Source organism: Canis aureus, chromosome 29 (assembly GCF_053574225.1).
Source record: "Canis aureus isolate CA01 chromosome 29, VMU_Caureus_v.1.0, whole genome shotgun sequence".
In the NCBI taxonomy this organism is placed as follows: Eukaryota; Metazoa; Chordata; class Mammalia; order Carnivora; family Canidae; genus Canis; species Canis aureus.
In genome coordinates, this window is record NC_135639.1 from 33,720,509 (window position 1) to 33,741,613 (window position 21,105).

At 42.8% G+C, this 21,105-nt stretch overlaps 1 protein-coding gene across 4 annotated transcripts in view; it reads left to right on the top strand.

Annotated features, from left to right (window-relative positions):
• Window positions 1-21,105, top strand: part of MYOF (myoferlin) — a 142,157-nt gene that overhangs the window by 100,751 nt on the left and 20,301 nt on the right. For 3 of the 4 annotated variants that reach the window (XR_013368209.1, XM_077878365.1, XM_077878363.1), the window contains 12 exons: window positions 328-405; window positions 3,509-3,690; window positions 3,784-3,942; window positions 4,091-4,189; window positions 5,158-5,319; window positions 7,294-7,459; window positions 10,887-10,963; window positions 14,685-14,696; window positions 16,110-16,208; window positions 17,741-17,866; window positions 19,693-19,848; window positions 20,310-20,401. Coding sequence is in view for 3 of the 4 variants with exons in the window: in XM_077878365.1 (XP_077734491.1) it covers window positions 328-405; window positions 3,509-3,690; window positions 3,784-3,942; window positions 4,091-4,189; window positions 5,158-5,319; window positions 7,294-7,459; window positions 10,887-10,963; window positions 14,685-14,696; window positions 16,110-16,208; window positions 17,741-17,866; window positions 19,693-19,848; window positions 20,310-20,401 (1,408 nt within the window). In the remaining variant the exon portion in view is untranslated. The remainder of the gene's footprint in view (window positions 1-327; window positions 406-3,508; window positions 3,691-3,783; window positions 3,943-4,090; window positions 4,190-5,157; window positions 5,320-7,293; window positions 7,460-10,886; window positions 10,964-14,684; window positions 14,697-16,109; window positions 16,209-17,740; window positions 17,867-19,692; window positions 19,849-20,309; window positions 20,402-21,105) is intronic. The other variant, XM_077878364.1, reaches the window with a different exon arrangement.

Consider the following 21,105-nt stretch of genomic DNA (forward strand, 5'->3'; position numbering starts at 1 on the left):
ATTTCTATAACTCATGGAAACCAAGTTTCATTTTAAAGGTCTGTGATGACAAGCAGTGGCCTAAATCCAGGTGTTTCACAACAGGACTGATGTTCTCCTGAGTGATACACTTGCACTGAGCTTATTGTAATATTTTTAAAGTTAGTTTTATTTTATAGGAAACAGAACTACTTTGGGAGCACATGTCATCACCACCTATGTGTTCTTTACTGTGGAGTAGATTTGAATGACCCATTTATCTCAAACATGTATTATCTCCAAATATGCCAGAAAATTTGCATTTTTCAGTGTTATGTTTCTAAGTAACCTCCATCCTCTTCTTTTTAGGAGTCTACATTTACCATCTGCGCTGCTATATCTATCAAGCCAGAAACCTCATGGCTCTAGACAAGGATAGTTTTTCAGGTAAAGGGACAAAAATCTCTGTCATACATTACATAGCAGGCCAGCTTGATTCTACTTTTCATCAGGTGGGTGCTTTTAGTAATTTCTCACAACAAAAAGTTTTTCCATATTGAGATGAGTTTGATTTGTGTGAAGTAAACTGCTCAGTCATTAAGTAATCACTGGATATGTTGAACACTATTGCTGGGTGCTGGAGATACACAGAAGATACATGGGCTTTGAATACTAATAATCATTAATTGATGAGTAATAAAAAAGCACCAAGAAGAAAAGCAATTTCTGCTCTCTACTTATACACACAGCTATATATATGGTGTGTATATATATATGTATATACACACACCCTGGGCTCTCTCTCTATATGATATATATATATATATATATATATATATATATATATATATATATATCATATATACACACATACATCCTGGGCTCTTGGGCTGATTGCTAAGTTAAGATCCTTTATATAATTTTTTGGTAGCTCTCTCAAGTTGACAAAGGTTCAAAAATTCACCCATTTGCCTACAATCCTCAACAGGATTGAGGCAGTTTGGAGTCCATTTTGACCCTTCTGTGGCCTTCCCCATAAAGCCATGAGATCATAAAGCCCTGAGACCCAGCTTGCTTTGTGGCCTTTGGACTGGTTCTAAGGGGAAGGCTGTGGTTAGGGCTGGGGAAAAGGTCAGGGGGCCTGCAGCTGAGGATTTGTGCTGTTGCTGATAGGATCATGAATGGTTCAGGGTCCATGTTGGCTACGTGGGGAGATTTCCACTTCAGGGCTTGAAGGCCAGCAGAGCTTTGATGGAAACACTCTTAAAGCAGTTGCCTGACACTCAGGCATGCTCACATCAATTGTGAGGTATATTCCAAGCACTGATGTAACCAACATTTGTGCATGGTTTCCTTTTCTAATAAATTAGAGCAGATTCAAAGTTATCCTTCTAAAATGCATCTCCAAAAGGGGTTTGAAGACATTTTTCTGAATATTTACCACCAGGGGGCACTCAATCATTGAAAGTCAAAGTTGAATCCTAATCCAAATTCTTGACTAGAATTGCATAAAACTCAAGACATGCCTTGCAGTTTGAGATAGAGGATATATGATCGGAGCAAAAACAAAGCGTCCCATTTGCGTGATGCCTCAGTGCTAAAACTGAAACAGCCTTTTGGATGATGCAACACTTTCAGGTTAGATATTAGGCTGTTGCTCAGAAGGGTCAGCTCCCAGGCAATTGCAGAAGTTTTGGTGAAGTTATTTAGCATGGAAGAGAAACAGATTGCTTCTTTTTTCCTTATCTTTCTTCAGCTTATTGAGGTATAATTGACAAATAAGGTTTTACACTTAAAGTATAAGTAATGATTTGATATATGTTATGAAATGTTCCCAAAACTGCATTAATTAACACACCTGTCACCTCACGTAGTTAATTCCATGTGTGTGAGACAGAACATTCAAGTTCTCCTCTCCTAGCAAATTTCAGTTATACAATACACATTCTTAACTATAGTCCTCATGTTATACATCAGGTCCAGGCCTTATTCATCTTATAACCAAAATGTGTACCCCCCAACTAACCTCTCCCCATTTCAACCCATCTCCCAGCCCCTGGCAAACATCATCCTCCTTTCTGTTTCTATTAGTTTGATTTTTGAGGAGGTGTGGGGGGACACCCACATAGAAGTGATACCATGTAGTATTTGTCTTTCTCAGTCTGGTTTATTTCACTTAGCATAATGCCCTCCAGGTTCATCTGTGTTGTCACAAATGACAGGATTCCCTTCTTTTTAAATGGCTGAATTATATCTATATATGGTATATACATAATACCACATTTTCTTTATTTATTCATCCATCAATGGATACTGAAGTTTCTCCCATACCATGGCTATTGTGACTAACACTGCAATGAACATGGGAATACAGATAGCTCTTTGAGATAATTATTTCATCTGCTTTGAATAAGTACCCAGAAGTGGGACTGGTGGATTATATGGTAGCACTATTTTTTATTTCTTGGGGAACCTCCATACTGTTTTCTGCAGTGGCTGCATCAGTCTACATTCACACCAATAGGCACAAGCATCCCCTATTCTTCACATCCTCACCAACACTGGCTGTCTCCTAACTTTTTGATGATAGATATCCTAACAGGTGTGAGGGGATATCTCATTCTAGTTTTGATTTGCATTTCCCAGATGATTAGTGACATTGAGCACCTTTTCATGTACCTTGTGGCCATTTGTATGTCTTCTTGAGAGAAACATCTCTTCAGGTCCTTTGCTCATTTTTAAATTGGGTTATTTGGGCCTTTTGGTATTTTGTATGAGTTCTTTGCATATTTTAGATATTAACTCCTCATCAGATATGTAGTTTGCAAATATTTTCTCCCATCCCGTGGGTTTCCATTTTGTTGATTGTTTCCTTTGCTGTGCAGAAGCTTTTTAGTTTGATGCAGTTCCGTTTGTTTGCTTTTGCTTCTGTTGCCTTTGTTTTTGGTGTCAAATCCAAAAAAATCATTGCCAAGACTACTATCAAGAAGCTTGCCCCTTATATATTCTCCTAGGAGTCTTATGGCCTCGGGTCTTATGTTCATGTATTTAGCCTATTTCGAGTTGATTTCCTGTATGGTGTAAAACAGGGCTCCAGTTTCATTCTTCTGCATGTGGCTGTCCAGTTTACCAGCACCATTTATCAAAGAGACTATCCTTTCTTTACTGTGCATTCTTGGTGGCTTTATCAAAAATTAATTCTATCCTTTCTCCACTGTGTATTCTTGGCACCTATGTTGAAGATTAATTGATCACATATGCATGCATTTATTTATGGGTTCTCTATTCTGTTCTGTTGGACCATGTGTCTGTTTTTATGCTAAGACCATACTGTTTTGATTACTATAGTTTTGTAATATAGTTTGAAACCAGCAAGTGTGATGCCTCAAGGTTTGTTCTTTCTCAATATTGCTCTGGCAGTCTATCTCTCAGGTGGTGGTGAGAGTCTGCGATCAGTGCAACTGGAGGTAGCACATGTGATTGAAATGAGTGCTCCTGGGGAGCTGGACTTCAGCCATGGCCTCACGAGTACTGTCTTTTTCTGTTTTAGATCCATATGCACATGTCTCCTTCCTCCATCGAAGCAAAACCACTGAGATCATCCACTCGACTCTGAATCCCACATGGGACCAGACAATTATATTTGATGAAATCGAAATCTACGGGGAACCCCAGACAGTTCTACAGAACCCACCCAAAGTTATCATCGAACTTTTTGACAATGACCAAGTGGTAGATAATTTAGAATTTCTAAGATGGCTTGGGGAATGATGGAGGTTTATAGGGATATTTGTTGGGGAATTTAAGGATTGCTTGTTTCTCTAGGGCAAAGATGAATTTTTAGGACGAAGCATGTGCTCTCCTCTGGTAAAACTAAACTCAGAAACGGATGTCACACCCAAACTTCTCTGGCACCCTGTAATGAATGGAGACAAAGCCTGTGGGGATGTCCTTGTAACTGCAGAGCTGATTCTAAGGCACAAGGTACTTACTGAGTTCTCATGTATATGTTCTTTCCTGGTAGCTGTTTAAAAAACTTGCTAATAATAATTTAAAAAAACTTGCTAATAATGCGAGACACCATTTCCTAGAACTAAGGAGAAACGTTGATGCTTCCATGTTTGTTTTACAGGATGGTTCCAATCTTCCCATCCTTCCCTCACAAAGGGCACCAAATCTATACATGGTCCCACAAGGGATCAGGCCTGTGGTCCAACTCACTGCTATTGAGGTATGAAGCTCCCTAAGTTTTATTGATCAAGTCAGATGGCATAGCTACAGAACTGTACTCTCTCATAGGAAATGGATCTTGCTACATATTCGCTTGCTGTCTCCAACAAGAGAATTTGTCCAAAAATTTGAAATATTCATGGAAACAGAAGGCTTGTTGAAAAAAAAAACAGGTCAATTCCAGCATTACTGAGGAAATCTCGAGTTCTCATTTACTAGGAGCTAGGAGACTGCTGGATTTCTCATGTCAACTGGAGAGAAGGAAGAGGGAAAGCAGACAGAGCAGTGTGCACATGTGTGTGTGTGTGCATGCATATGGGTGTGTGTGTGTGTGTGTGTGTGTGTGTGCAGAGAGCAGGGGACCCAAAAGGGGGCCAAGATGGGAAGAAGGATGGGAGCAACAGGAAATGGTGACATGGCAGACAGGCTGATAGAGCTAACTGGTAGCTTCATGGACAGCATCTGGTCCACTCTCAAGGTCTCCCCTGGTCCAGTCAAGTGGCTGTTACCTTGGGATTTCCCTTCTCAGGCTGTCTTAGTAACAGTTCACAAAGACCAAAGCAGACGGCTTAAAACAACAGCTTTCATTTTTGAATGCTTACATATCAGACACTGTGTTAAGGAGTTTACACTTGATCCTCAGAATGATCCTGTAAGTGGATAATAGTGTCGGTCCTGCTTGCAGACGAGACCTAGAGAGAGTCCTAACTTGCCAGGGTTCACAGCCAGGATTCGATTCCTGCACTCTCCACTGCTCTGCCTTTTAGCATCTCAGGCAGAAGAAAAGGGGCAAAAGTGCTTTCTCTGCATGACCTACAGGCTTTCTAGGATAATAGTCCTGGAGATTTTAGGCAAATCTGCCTATAATCTGAAAAAGTGTGCCAGTTACTAAGGAAGAAATTTTTCCTTTTCAATATTATTTGTAATGTGCTGAGTTTTCCTCCTCTTTCTTTATATTGTTTTTCTTAGATTCTAGCTTGGGGCTTAAGAAATATGAAAAACTACCAGATGGCTTCTATCACCTCCCCCAGCCTCATTGTGGAGTGTGGAGGGGAAAGGGTAGAATCAGTGGTGATCAAAAACCTGAAGAAGACACCCAACTTCCCAAGTTCTGTTCTCTTCATGAAAGTGGTACAGTATCAAGACTGTAATAGTTCATGTGTGTTGAGTAGCTGAATTTTACACCAAATATGAATATATATATATATATACATCACATCCCTTGATCACCCCCCGCCACACACACACACACACACACACACACACACACACACACACACAGTTAATATATTTCCAAACTCTGACAGCAAATAGAAAAACCCTGCCTTGGCTTTAGCTTGCCAGTGACTTTTCTCCCTTAGATTCTCACACTATAGTAATGGTTTCTTGAAGCTTCACACATCCCTAAAAATGCAGAAATATTTATGAGAAATGCTTAGGTATTTCTTGAATAAACTCTCCATCTGTTTAGCTATCAGGTACAGACTTTTGGTCAATGCCCTGGAGGATAGAACTCTAACCCCCAGCCCTGCTCCTGAAGCTCTGCCATGGACTGGGACCTTCCAGATTGGGACTGCAAACTAGGGAAGGGGCAGCTGAGGAGGCCATTTGGGTGGTGGGGCCATGCCCTATCAGTCTGTGACTGTGCCCCACTTCCAGGTACCCTTAGAGGGCACCCACTTGGCTCCATGGAAGTCCTCCCCTGGTTGTTAAGAACAGGACAGCGTCAGATCTGGTTCACAATCCTCTGTCAGAGACCCCATAGTACTGCAGCAAGAAGAGGTCACCCAGTCCTTCCACTTTTAAAGTAGTTAAATCCTTAGCGTTTTTTTTTTTTTTAAGTCTTCCTTTCTTACTGTACCATATAAAAAAAGATAAAATCAAGGCATTTTCTTGGCATGATGGAGTAGGGGGCCCAGGACCTTCACATTCCTTTTCCCTCCCTCATCATTTGATGTTGCTAATACACCATTCTCAAACTCTAGGATTCTGTGGTTTAACTTCTGCTTTTGCAAATGAAGAAACTGAGGCCTAGAGAGGGGACACTGTATCCAAGCCCCACAGGGAGTGTCAGGCCACGCACTTTGTGCTGCAGAGGTTACATGGAGAGGTGACAACGGGACAGTTCCGTGCCAGCTGCATTCATTCACACTCCCTGCATTTAGTCTTTGCTCTCACCTGGCAGCACAGACATCTTTCAATCATTATACAACCAGTTTGGAGGAAATCTGGAAGTAAAGTAATTTACACCAGGGACACAGCTGGCAAGTAAGGTAGCCAGAATTTGAACTTCAGTTCCTCCAACTCCAAAGCCCGTACTCTTCTCCCTACAGTGCTGCAGATGGAGTGCCACCTGGATGCTCCAAGCCAGAATCCCGAAGTGATCGCCCCGGGCCACTCAACCCATTCTTGCCCACTCCCTGCCCCTGCCCCCAAGCTCCAGTCTGAATGTAGTCTCAGGCAGCAGGAGTGAGGAAAAGCACTCCATCAACCTGAACTTCTACTCCTGTGCAAGGCCAGAGATAAAAATTATCTGAACCACATACCAGGCACACCTTAAGACCAGCCCATGCTTCCCTAATCGGACAGTGTCACTGAGGCCACCAAATTCCACGTGGAGGAACAGGAGGAATTGAGGAAAAAGGAGCATTCCATTTGAACACTGACCTTTCAAAGCTAAGAGACCCAGCCACAGTTCCCTTGGAGATTCTGTTTTATCTCAGTTACTTCTAAATTCTAACTAATTCTAACTAAACGCTGCCTCTGCATCCTGTCACAGAGCACAGCCAGGTAATAAGGCACTATTCTAAGCGGTTCACACACATCAATTAAACAATCCTATTATTGAGGTCTACCTGGGGCATTGAAAAGTTGCCTGAGGTCACGCAGCTCCTGGTGGCAGAGCCAGGATTCAATCCCAGGCAGCCTTTAAGCTCATGCCCTTAAGCACTATGCTGCTTGCCTAGCACATAAATTCCTAAACTACTTACAGTGAGTCCCCGGGGCTACACCAAATGGGCAAAATGAGTCTGGGTTGGTCCCTTGGGTGAGTTTATTGGCGTGGTCTCATACAGAGGAGTGATGCCTGCCCCTGTGACCCTTCAGTTCTTGCCCAAGGAGGAACTGTACATGCCTCCGCTGGTGATCAAGGTCATCGACCACAGGCAGTTCGGGCGGAAGCCCGTTGTTGGGCAGTGCACCATCGATCGTCTGGACCGCTTTCGTTGTGACCCTTATGCGGGAAAGGAGGATCTTGTGCCCCAGCTAAAAGGTAAAATGCATGTCTATAAATATCATTTTGGGCTTCTTGTGTGTGATCTGATTTAATCTTTACAAACTTCCTCAAGATAAAAATGCAGATGAGGAAACAGATTTACGGTGGGCCATGTAACTTTCTCAAGCTAGTATAGTTAGTAAGTGGCAGAGCCAAATTTGGATTCCCACCTTGTCTTGGGGAGGATCCAATGCTCAAACTGTTACTTTCTGAAGTAACCTGTCCCTGGCTGAACATAAATAATGTCTCTTCAGGAAATGTTAAGCACTTCCTAAAGTTGTCATATAGTTAAGCAGAGAGGACAAACAAGAAAATGAGTGGTTCAGTCCAGTGTGATAAGTGTTTTGGTGCAGAAATACAGGGATCCCCTCATGAGCACTGAAGCAGTGGGAGGATTTTTATTTCGTATTGCTTTCCATCTGTTGGAAACACAGATTAACACATCCCATTATTATGATGTAATTTTTTTGAAGATTTTATTTATTTATTTATTTATTTATTTATTTATTCATTTATTTGAGAGAGAGAGAACAAGCACAAGCAGAGGGAGCAGCAGGCAGAGGGAGAGTGAAGCAGACTCCCCGCTGAGCAGGGAGCCTGATGCGGGGCTCGATCCTAGGACCGTGAGATCATGTGAGCTGAAGGAATACACTTAAGCGACTGAGCCACCCCAGGTGCCCCTATTGTGATGTTCTTTGAAAAATATTATTTCATTGTTGCCCATGGAGGAAAAACTGACACCTGCTGAGTTTAAATGACTTTCCTTAGGTCACATGATTAAGTAGATGATAGAGCAAGGCATAATACTTACCTTAGGGCTCCAAAGAAATAATAGTTAATGAATAGCATTTTGCTATTGCCTACTCAATAATGACTTATTTTTAGCTTATTATGTGCAGGGTCCATGTTCGGGGCTGGGAACTGGGTCACAACAGTGAACAAGGTAAGGTCCTAGGACCCCTGGCTATCATGAGATTAGGAGAATTGGCACACACTCATCCAACTGATCGTTGGTGCCTCAAGACCAAAACAGATGTCTTCTGTTTAAGCAGCTGCACTACTCAACCAGTTCTGTTTAATCTTCTAGAAGGTTTGGTATTGATTTTACAGAGCATCTGAAATTCATCTGTTACGTGGTTCTGAGCATGCTGTATCCCTGATTCAGAGAAGAGGAAAAAATAAAATCCACAATCACACTGGGCAAAAAAAGCCTACATGAGTTTACCCAGAAATTTCCCATGCAGAGCGTTTTGTGTTGAATTGATAGTACCTAAAACAGCAACACTTTTTATAACAACAAGGATTACTGTAACTGCAGCATTGTTTTATTTGGGGTTACTAAATGGAGAGAAACTGTTATCCTAGCATTTTTCCTAGTGCTTTCATGGGACAAGGTTCTTTGATCCAAATATGTGAAATCACAAATTCTGTGACCTTTCTCTGGCCTCAAGTGTGGATCTATTGGTGTCTGTTGGTCAGGGGGGTGGGCAGGTTGGGTTTCAAGCAGAGGTCTCTGGTTAGGGACTGTAGGTAATTAATGTGAAGTGTGGTCAAGATTTCAGAGAGCTCTTCAAAGAGGAAAATCCTTAAGGAGTATGAGGCAAGGCATGGGGCGGGGGGGGGGGGGGGGGAGCATAATGTTCCCAAGACCAGAATCTATTATTTTAGAGCAATCTGGTCCTTTCTTAAAACCAATAATAGATTAAGACTTGAGGAATGTGTTTGGCTGGCCTGATGTTGGAAGCATACAGAATAATGTTTTCCTCCTGTCCTTGAGGCTGTTGCTGAGAGGCTGGTAAAGCAGAGAACTGGTAAGAAGGAACTTGCATACAGTTGTATTACTGCTTGCCTGCCTGACTGGCTGTCACCTTCTGTGTCGTGGCTGTTTTGAGGGAGCCCGTCTTGGAAATGCAGAGAGTGCTGATAGATATGGGGCTTCTACTTGGATGTAAAGTAACAGCGTGGCAACTGGAGTATCATAGATGTTCGGTACTTGTCGGTCTCCCTAGCCTCCCCAGTGGCACCCTGATCTTTTCTAACATTCGTTGAGCATTTACTCTGCTCTGGCCTCTGGTATGTCAAAACACAAGCTTTAGGGTCAAACAGCCCCAGCTCACCTACTTCCACTTCCTCTGTGTTTAACCTGAGGCAACTAACTTGCATTCTCTTAGCCTCGGTTTGTTTAGCCTTTATAATGGGGATAACAGTGCATAGTCTACAGGATTATTGAGGAATTAAATGAGATAAAATACATGAAACACTTAACCCACAGCCTGGCACATAGTACCTACCTAAAAAAAAAAAAAAAATGTGTTTTCCCTCCCCTGCTTTATGGCCTTCCTGGGTGGGTTAAACAGAAAGTTCTTTTGGCTTGGCAGTTCCTTCCAGCTTGGTGCCAGCCTCCTGTTGAATGTCTGACTACCCAGTGCTATCTGCCATAAAGAGTGACCATATCCCTTACCCACACCCCTGCCCTGGGGCTAAGGCTTTGGTGGAACCAAACTGGGTGGGCCCAGGGGCTACCCTTGAGTTCTTGCTCTAATTCCAAAGCCGAGAGCCACAAATACAGTTGATCCTTGAACAACAGCAGGGGTTAGGAGTGCTGACCTCCTGCAGTCAGAAATCCATGTCCAGCTTTGACTTCCCTAAAGCTTAACTACCAATAGCTTCCTGTTGACTGGAAGGCTTAAATAGCAATGACATAAACGGTCCATTAACACATATTTTGTATGTTGCATGTATTATATACGGTATTCTTACAATGAAGTAAACTGGAGAGAAGAAAACATTAAGAGAATCACAAAGAAGAGAAGATACATGTACAGTACTGTACGATATGGAAAAAAAATCCACATGTAAGTGGACCCACACAGTGTTCAAACCTGTGTTGTTCAAGGGTCAGCTGTATTCTGGGAATTGCTTAAAGCCAGGGTAATGCCTTTTCCCTGCGTACACATTATGGGAACTGGCGCTGAATGAGCCTTTGCAACTTCAGACCTGAAATGTGCAACTATTCACCCTGCTTTGCTTTTGTGTCTTGGGAACAGATTCTAAGAAACAGAGGAAACAGAGGCTTCTTTAGATGGAGGTTTCCTTCCCCCCCCCCCCCCACATCCTCTAAAGACAGGTATTGACACCATTTTTTTTTTGAGCACTTCCTATGTACAGGCACTGGGCTAATTGTCCAAGACAAGAGAAAAAAAATGGGCCACATCATTCCTTAAAAATGTCTAACCCTACATCACGTTTTGGGGAAAGTGATGAGTCACCTTCTCCATTCAGGTGCGGTCCTCTCTTACTCAGTAAATCCCACCCACGCATAAACTCTGCCTTCCCACTGTGACTGCTGAACTTGAACTTGGACTAGAATGTTCACTACTGTATTTTTCTAAGCATCTTAGGTGAGAAATTGTTTGTCTTGCAGCCTCCCTTCTATCTACCCCACCCTGCCGGGATGTCATTATCGAAATAGAAGACACCAAACCATTACTGGCTTCGAAGGTAGGTTTCAGAACTGATCATTGGATAATGTCAGTTTTATTTTCCAGGTGCTTAGGCATTGGGTATATTAGTCAAACAACCATTCAATGCAATTAAAAACCAGTTTATCGAGAAGATAATAGAATAAAGAATCCAATTCTTACACTCATCAATAGTTAAGATGACATTGCGTAGACTAGTGTCCTCTACCCTGGGTCACCCAAGATGCTTAAAATAATACCCAGACCAGGCCCTACCTACACGAGGAAGACGGGTCTAGTAGACATCAGTGTATTTTAAAAATCTCTCCATGCAATTCTAATGTGCAGGCAGGTCTGAGAACCATTGGTGTGGACAGCCTGAATGATACCATTTGCTAGAAAGAGAAATTTCAAGAGACAGTTTATAATACAGAACATTCAGAAGAGGGACACACAAAGCAGAGCAGGTTTTTTTTCTCCACATGAAGGAGAAGTGTCATGGATTTTTAATGACCCAATTTGTCCGAGTATGGGGTATCTTAGATTTTTATACTCACTGTGGTTTTGAAGTGAAGAAATTGGTGGTGATGCTCACTCAGGACCCTATTTTAGAACCATTCCAGCCAATTCTAAAAGAAGGAAAGGGAAAAAAAAATTTAAAGGTCTCAGTCCAGAAAAAAGAAAACATCAAATATCTCCCTGTTTGTGTTGGCATTTAGGATGGACTTTCACAGCATGTTTTAATGTGCATACTGGCCAAAGAATGCACATGATTGCACTTTAATATGTTATGTCCATAAACAGTGCCTTTTAAAAAATTCACTTCCTTCCCACTTCATTAAGCTCACTAACAACTGGACCATATTAAATGTGGTCTCCACAGCCAGCACTGCATAGCAGTGTATCTGATTCTGTTCCCTGGGAATCCTCCACAGTCACAAATGACAATACCAAATTTGCAAAACTACCATATTCACTTTGTAAACGACCTCACATATTCCCAACAAAACAGTAGTGGTCTAGAGAGAAATTAAGTATTGTATACTTAAGACCCTTTATGTACATTTTCACAACTGCTCTGGAAAAAGGCAGTTTAAGATCCTGTTCTATCATCTGTCTCCAGTTTCCCTACTTCATTGTCAAACAATTCTTTTTCACACCTGCTGCCTACACAGTAGCCCTACACGGAGTGGGGGATCAAGAGGAATGAGGCCAATCTATGCCGATAATCTCACTCATTTCTTAGTAATAGTTAACAGACGACTGGGTTACTGCAGCAACACATTGTAAAAGTTGAGTTTACATCCTAGTATCTGAGTTACAGCCTAACAGCTTTCTGAGGTTTCAGTGACCCACAGTCAGTGGCAGGTCAAGTGGTCGGGAAGCAGATCGTCAGAAGGTCACAGACAGTAGCCTAACACTGCGTCACAATCCTTACATCATCCGCCTCACATCATCTCACACGTAGGCATTTTGTCAGCTCACATCATCATGAGAAGGGCAAGTTCAGCACAATAAGATATTTTGAAAGAGACCCCACATCCACATAACTTACTACACTATATTGTTAAAATTGTTATATTTTATTATTAGTTATTGTTGATCGCTTACTGTGCCTAATTTATGAATTAAACTTTATGGTAAGTATGTATGTATAGGACAAAACATTGTATGTGCAGGGTTCCATACTCCCCACAGTTTTGGGCATCAGTTACAGGTCTTGAGAGGTATGCCCTGCAGATAAGAGGGGAGCACTATACGGAGAATGACTTTAATTCAGCTTGCTCTACTAACACCTCGCTGAGGTCCACGTGTTAAGAATGGCTCGTTGGAACCTCCCCTAAAAAACTGGCTCCGCCTATTCATCAGGGAAGACAGTACACATCTCTGCAAAGTCGAATGAACCAAGTTGAGCTTTGGAAGAGCCAATAACCAGCTTGCTGATGGGCATACATTACATGTACACGTGATGTATGTTTAATGGACATCTGTTACCACTAACACAATCTGGGTAAATTGAGAGAGAGAGTCAAAGCTCACTGTACTGTGGATGCATGCTGGAGGCTCGAGCTTTGGGTGACAGTCTCATGCTCACAGAAACTCACACCATTACTGTGAGAACTGTGGGAGTTCTGAAGTGGGCTCGGCACTACCACCAGAAAAGTGAGAAATAAGTACTTGGGACAACCTGGTAAGTGCTTGCCAGGTCACATGGACATTCCTACATGGCCATTTCAACCATTACCTTCCAATTCCAGTGCTTAAGCAGTTTGTCAACAGCACTCAGCAAAATGGCTTCTCCAACGACAGTGCATGTATGTATGATAAGGAAATGCATGAGGCTGCTTGGGACTGGGGCAATCTTGGTCTGAAGACTTTCATTCTCCTTTCAGATTCCTTCTAATACTAGATTTTGGAGTGAAAGGTGATCTTTAAACAAATATGATTGTTTTAAGCCTAAGGGAGACTCTTACTGTGTAGATACCATAAAGCAAGTTACTTTGGTTGCTCCTGTTAACTTTTCTGCATGAACTATTGAGCAGACAGGTGTGAATAAATTCTCCCATATTAATCCTAACTTTTAAAATCAGGCATTTGTTTTGGGTTGTGCTTTCTAAATCACAAGCTATTCTTTTCTTTGAAATGATTTCAAATTGCTGAAAATAGATGTGAATAAACCGACTTTAAAAATCTTTTTTTAAAAAAATTCATGAACCATTTGGAATGTGAATGCACTTTGGGCATCAAATTCCTCTCTCCAAAATCTCAATTTGGCTGTGATTGAACTTTTAATCCTGCTTTGGGATGGATCTAATATAAGGAATTATTACATCTGTCTCTCTGCCTCTCTTGGCAGTTCTGTGTGCTGAATAAACGTCACCCAGAGAACAGTGAGGGCACTTACAGAGGAAGCCCGTGGCCACCTCATACAACAGCTGTAGGGAGTGCCTGTAATGAGTTGTTCTCTCCTCACATGAAACATGAACTTTAAGTTAGGATTTCAGGAAGGGGGTCGAGATAGCAATCCCTCAGACCTCCCCTGAGAGTGAACTTGGGTGATGCACTGGCAGGCATGAGGCAAAAATTCAAGCCCCACATCCTAGTGCACCATTCTCTCATCTCTTGGATGTGCCTTGAGATCAGAGTTGGATTCTCCATGCAGAAGCTCAAATGGAAGCATTTGACCACGAGAAACTTGACATCTGAGAACAATTTTGATGGACAGATCTGTATCTGGGATTATAACAGAAGCATGGGGAGAAAGCAAGGAAAGGTTACTATATGATGAAATTGCAGCCATACTAGACCCGAATATCTCATGACAGGAGTGTTGGAAGGGATAAGAATTAAGCCAAGTTGAGGAATACTTTAGGAGCTAAATGAAATGAAAAGTTTAGGGTAGGCAGATGAGCAGCTGCACTACCAGGCACCCCCACCCCACCCCTCCTGTCTTGGGACCACTGTGCTGGCAGACAATGAGATTATCTAACTCTTGAAAACATGGGATGTGGTTAGCTGCCTCCAGCCTTTTCATTCTAGTTTTGTTGATAATTCATTTACACATTTTCAGAGAAGAAACCAATAAGGTGTGTTTAATTATGAGATCATCTTGACCACTTTAAGTAATTCATCAAAAATGTTGACAATATAAGGCATACATGAAAATTAATTTCTCCTTCTCTCTTTCTCTTCAAACCTAATGCTCCTGGGGTCTACATATCCATGTGACTTTATATGGTTTGCCTTCTTCCTGTACACAGCTGACAGAAAAGGTAACTATCATACATGCTTTGCTAGATTTAAGATTCATTTTAGATTTTCTGCCTACAGTGGATATGTGAAGAAACTTTTTTAAATCCAGGCTGGGCTGGGTTACTAACTATAAAGGGGAAATAATTGTGTGTGTATGTATGTGTGTGTACATACATATGGTACACAGATAAGATATAGCTTTTCTCGAGTGTTCCTTCCCCGCGCCTTCCACCCCCACCCAGACTGAATAAGCAATGAGTGCATCTGATGAGGCTCTATTCTTGTCTAATGTGTGAGTGGAATTTTAGCAGCCTTTTATAAACTATAGGCTTCTGCAGTTACAAAATGTTTTACGAGTGATTCTGATATGTTGTCCCTTCTGTGCAACCACGCACCACCCATTTAAACCAGAGGTTCTGAACACTGGCCACATGTTGGAATCACCTGGGGAATTTATGGAAGCATACTAGATGCCCAGGACTCACCCAGGTTCATTGGATTAGAATCTCCAAGGATGGGTTAGGAGCCACTGGTCTAAAGGACCTAGAATGCCTCCCTGCTTTTATTTCACATTTTATCATTTTTTATATATTTTTAAAAGATTTATTATTTGGAAAAGAGAGCATGAGCAGAGGGAGGTGCAGAGAAAGAGGGAGACAAGCAGACTCCCTGCTGAGTGAGGAGCCAGATGTGAAGCTTGATCCCAGGACCCCAAGACCATGACCTGAGCCAAAACGAAGAGTTGGATGCTTAACTGACTGAGCCACCCAGGATCCCACATTTTATCATTTTCAAAGCTCTTTCTCTAATGATCTTACTTGATTTCCCAAACAACTCTCTGGGGTAGATGGAGACAGGTAGTGTTATTATCCCACTCAGTAGATGAAGAAATTGAGGCTCAGAGATATCAGACAACTTGTCCAAGCTGGCATGGCTTGTAACATGAGGATGTATGTGGCTTATAATATAAAGGATGTGACTTGAATTAGAGCCAGTTTTTCCATCTCTCAGCTTAGTTTTGTTTTATAATGCATTGCTGGCTAAAAAGGTTAAAGAAATGTAATAGTAGAAAACATAAATGGGAATTTAATTTATTTGTATATACAAATACCAAAACAACAGCGTAAAAAATAAAATGAAACTAACGAATAGGTTGTGTTTATAGGATGTAAGAAATCATCTAGTATAGCTGTCAACATTAGAGCCAAACACATTTCATTGGCTGCCAGCGATGATCATTTCACCTCCAGCTTCTGGGTAGAAGAATCGTGGATGCTGAGTCCATTGTGCATATAAACAAAAATGCTATAACGTTCCCTGTTTCAAGTTTAGAAGTATCTATTTCTCTTACCTATTACATATGGGTTTTCTGCATTGATTGGAAATCTACATCAACACTAAAGATGTTTCCATTTGGATGTGTTTTTCATTAGGAGGAAGAAATCGTTGACTGGTGGAGTAAATTTTATGCTTCCACAGGAGAACATGAAAAATGTGGACAATATGTTCAGAAAGGATATTCGAAACTCAAGGTACCTGAGCCTGTGCTATTGTGGGTGAAGGATCGGCATCCATTAAAACAGACCAAAAAGTCCAAAGGAGGGTGCTGATGGGGAAGGGCCAGGAGCACCCCTGGCTTCCTGGAGTGTCCTCTTGTAATGGGCTTTGGCTTTGCCAGGATTCCATGAGCTTAAGGACAGCTGTTATATGAATCTCACTTTGGGGCAGGGGGCTGATGGAGGGTTGGGAATGGGTTGGCACCACACTAATTAGGTCAACAATTATCCAGTTTGACCCAGGGAATCCTAAAAGTCATACTCTTGCAGAATAGCATGAAATGTCAACATTTCTCATTCTGTCCTCCAAATGGGCATCATGCCTTATTCTGTTCTCCAAATGGGCATCCATTTCATTAGCTGAAATTTTGATTCTGTTACCTGAGTGTAACATTCCATCACAAATATTCCATGCAATCATGGGTGCATGTTTCCAGAGGAAGGCAAACTGTTGAGCTAGGCAGATCTGGCTATCTGTGATCTCCTGGGCTAATGTTTTGAGTTTCCAATTCCTCATTCCAATTTTTAGATTGTAATTAATGCACTTAAGTAGAAGTAAATGTTAAAGTTTTCAGAACATTGCATGGGGAAAAAATCTTTAAAATGAGAAATATGTAGCCATTAAAATGATTTTCCCCATCAAAGTAGAAAACCCCCACATATTTTCATGTTATCATCATAACATCTCAGTGCAGCTTAAGAAACACCAGCATGTAAGAACCACCAATTTAGAAAAATGATCAAACCGGTCAAGTAGGTCAGTCCCAAATCTACCCTCCTTCCCTCTTTCTCATTCTTGTTCTTCCTCTTCTTCTGTTTTTTTTTTTTTTTACAGAGGTATAATTTACATATAATATTCTATTCAATGGGTTGTGATAATTATATACATCTATGTAAACCACCCCCTAAAACAGGGCAGAGAACATTTCCATTACCAGAGTGAACTCCTGTGCACCCTTTTCCAGCCAATAATCCATACTCCCCCATCTCTCCTGGAGTCAGCTGATCTGGTTTCATCACCATGGATTGCTTTTGCCTGTTTTTATACTCCATATAAATGAACTCATACTATATGTATTTTATGTGTGTTTGGCTTTTTTAGCCCAATACTGTCATTCTGAGATCCATCCTGCTGTCCTGTGTATCAGTAGTTTGTTACTTCTTACTACTGAGTTCATTGTATGGATAGACTGCAGCGTGGGTATCCATTCTCCTAATGGTGAAGCTGCTTCAGACCTTCTCGTACCATGTGGACATGTTTCCATTTTTCTTGGATAAAAACTTAGGAATTCAGTCTCTGCATCATAGAATAGCTGGATATTTAACTTGATAAGAAACTGCCAGATGTTTTCCCCAAGTGGTTGTACCATTCTACACTTGGGCCAGCAATGTGAGGGTTCCAGTTGCTCTGTCCACATCCCCATGCCCACTTGGTATTGTCAGTCTTTTTGATTTTAGACTCTACCTGTATTTTAATGAGAAATTAAGAATCTGTTGATGGTTTTCAGATATATGATTGTGAACTAGAGGATGTAACAGAATTTGAAGGCCTGACAGACTTCTCAGATACTTTTAAGCTGTATCGAGGCAAATCAGATGAAAATGAAGATCCCTCAGTGGTAGGAGAGTTTAAGGTGAGTAAAATGTGGGATTTTGTGCTGTTTCAAATCCACCTTTAATTCTTTATAGACTTAGGATAAAGGACAACCAGCCTCTGGGGCAGGGACCTGTCCTCTGACATCTGGAGGACACTAGAAGCTAATGACAAGAAAAGGGCCCCTGGGGTTGGGGGTGGAAGCTTCCAAGCCAGTCTGTTCCTGTCTCTCGCCCTGCCCCTGCCATCCAAGCCTGAGTCCTGCAGCTTGAGCTTCTCCAAGCCCTCCTCTCTCTTCCCTATATCCTGCCTCTTCCCAGGCTTTCCACAGGTGACCTGCAGCAGCCTCCAGATCTCTCGTCCTCACCACCTTTCTGTCCACTCTAGTTTATTCCCCCATGCAGCCAAATCTAATCCTGTTTCTTAACTACTGAAAGATGTTGGGTTTCCAGGGCTCAAGTCTCCACTCCTTCCTGAGGCGGAGCTGGACTTTCACAAGCCACTCAGCTCCCAGGCCCCCACGCCCTGCCGCTCAGGACCTCTCCCAAGCCCCAGACACACCTTGTCCTCTCACAACTCAGAGCCTTGGGACAGGCTCTTCTGCCTTCCTCTTTGTGGTTGGACAAACTCCTACTCATCCCTTTCAAGGCCAGCTCAAGTGTCACATTCTTTGTGAAGTGTTCCCTGATTGCTTCTGGCGGATTGACTCACTCCTGCTCCAGGCTCCCACAGGTCTGGTTCCAGCCACCATTAAAGCACCTTTCACATTGCACGTATGGGCTTTCGTTATGGCCCCACCCTCTGATTGCAGGTGGCAAATCCAGGCAGCGGTGGTGCTACTTCCTAATCCTTTCCAATAGCAGATGTCACTAACCTATCAGGGCATTCTACCCTAGCCATACTCTCAACATCCTGTAGCTTCCCAGCAAGCAATCCAAGAAGGCCTGAGAGTCCAGCCTATTTCACATCCCTGTGCCAGACTGGGTTCCTTGAGCTTCTTTTGGGATTCCCAATACCTGGCACATAGTACAATCAGTGCTTACTTCACACTGCTTTGCTGAATGAGTGTAGCTGGAACTAAGACCTACATGGTTTGAATCCAACTTGAGTGCTGGTTTCAGGATAAAGTATATGGCATGTCAAGCTGGCCTGATGGCTCCCTCATTCAGAAAAACACTTATTGTACCCCGGCGACATGCCTAGCCATGTGTTAGGTCTTGGAGACAGAGTGATGAGCAAGACATAATTCCCACCCTCAGGAAGCTCCCAGTCTCATGAAGAATGCAGACAATAAATAGACAAGTAGAGGCAGAGGTCAGTGCTGCAACAGGGGTGAGGGCAGGTTAGAAGAGCAAGTTAGGAGACGTATCCAACCCAATCAGGGAGCTTTCCTGGAAGAGGTGACACTTTTTAGTTGAGACCTGAGGGATGAACAGGAGCTTTCCTGGGGGCTGGGAGGCTTACTGGGGTGACGCCAGAAAAGGTAATCATCCTTTGTACTTTACTGGGTTTAAAAGATAATCACGTTTATTCCTACCTTCAGAACACGTGCAGTTTCACTCCTCACCACCTCTTTTGCCACCGTACCGATCCAACACTTGCCCAGATCTGTGCCTGGTCTCCCTGCTTCGCCCTGCCCTTTCTCTCCCCTATGATCAGTTCAATAATTACTTTATCATCATTTCACACTCCCCACTGGAATTAGGCAAAGTGTAATAGACATTGTTTCTTTCCCAAAAGGCAGCCCTCGTGACCCAACCCCATGGCCCCTGTGGCTGCCCTGAAGTGTACACGGTCGGGAAGGCAGGAACTTTCTGCCCAGACTACCATGGTCCTTGGGAGGACATCTGTGTGTCTTTCTCTTAGGGCTCCTTTAGAATCTACTCTCTGCCGGATGACCCCAGCGTGCCGGCCCCTCCCAGGCAGTTTCGGGAATTACCTGACAGCGTCCCACAGGAATGCACGGTTAGGATTTACATTGTTCGAGGCTTAGAGCTCCAGCCCCAGGACAACAATGGCCTGGTAAGAGTTTGGGTGTGGGGCCTTCTTCTGTAGCAAGATAATTACAGTCATCAGCCACAATAATTGTCATGTTCTTTCTTTTGGGGCGTCTGTTATCTCACTAGAGGAAAGATACTCTATCCAAACAATGTATTCGGGGGGATTGTCCCAAAGGGGATTTATCTGAGAGCTTGAAGGGGCTTTGAATCCTCTGGTTCATGCTTCTCATTTTACAGATGTGACCTCAAGATTTGCTGGGTCCCTCCTCCCTGCCTCTACCTTTTCACCCCATGCCACTTCTCTGAAGGCAGCTGGCTGTGTGCCGCCCACAGGGGCACATTGCTCAGACCTCGGCCGAGGTGCGAGCGCCACAGCCACCAGCTTTTCATCACTGTGGGTGTGGAGGCTCACCTGAGTCCCAGAAACCGCCTTGAACTTGCACCCCATGGTGACATAGCATGCCATCTGTTTTGTCTCCGCAGTGTGACCCTTATATAAAAATAACACTGGGCAAAAAAGTAATAGAAGATCGAGACCACTATATCCCCAACACCCTCAACCCAGTTTTCGGCAGGTAACGAACATTTCTAAACGTTTTCTGTCATTCATTTCTCATGGCTTAGCTGGTAAGGATGTGACGTGTGCCAAGCACTGTTCTAGGCTCTGAAACTGTGACCATGACTTAGACAGATATTCTAAGCAGCAGAGCAGGTAGTAAGTACCATGAGGAAAATAAAGCCAAGTCATGAGATGGGCTTCTCTGAGAGAAATTTGCTCTGAGTCAGGGAGGTCGAGGGAGCAGGGGGGCTGGGGGAGGGATGGCACGAACCCCAGAAGTCCAGGAAGTTTGCGAGCTCTAGGCGAGGAGGACAAGCAGAGTGCTTCCCTGTAGCAACGTGTTCATTCTCTCTCCCTGAATCCAGTCTGGGCCCTGTCCTCGGGGACATTCTGATTCCACCTTTTCCATGTATTAATGACCCTGTTGGCAAAGCTGAGGAGGGGGTAAGATGCCTTCTGTTCCTCAAGACTCTTGAAAAAGCTGTCGTTTCTTCATTGTTGCCACTTTAGACTTGTTTCTGGGCTGTCACACTGATCTCATCAAGGGAAAGAGATCCTCCTCTAGGGAAAGGCAAATCCAGGTCACCTCTAAATGGGACCCATATTGTTTAGTTACAAACTGCATCCACATTTAATGATAGCTAATATTTGCTGAACTTTTAACTGAGTGCACGCACTCTGCTGAGCCGTTTATGTGAAACATCTCAAAAATGTCACAAC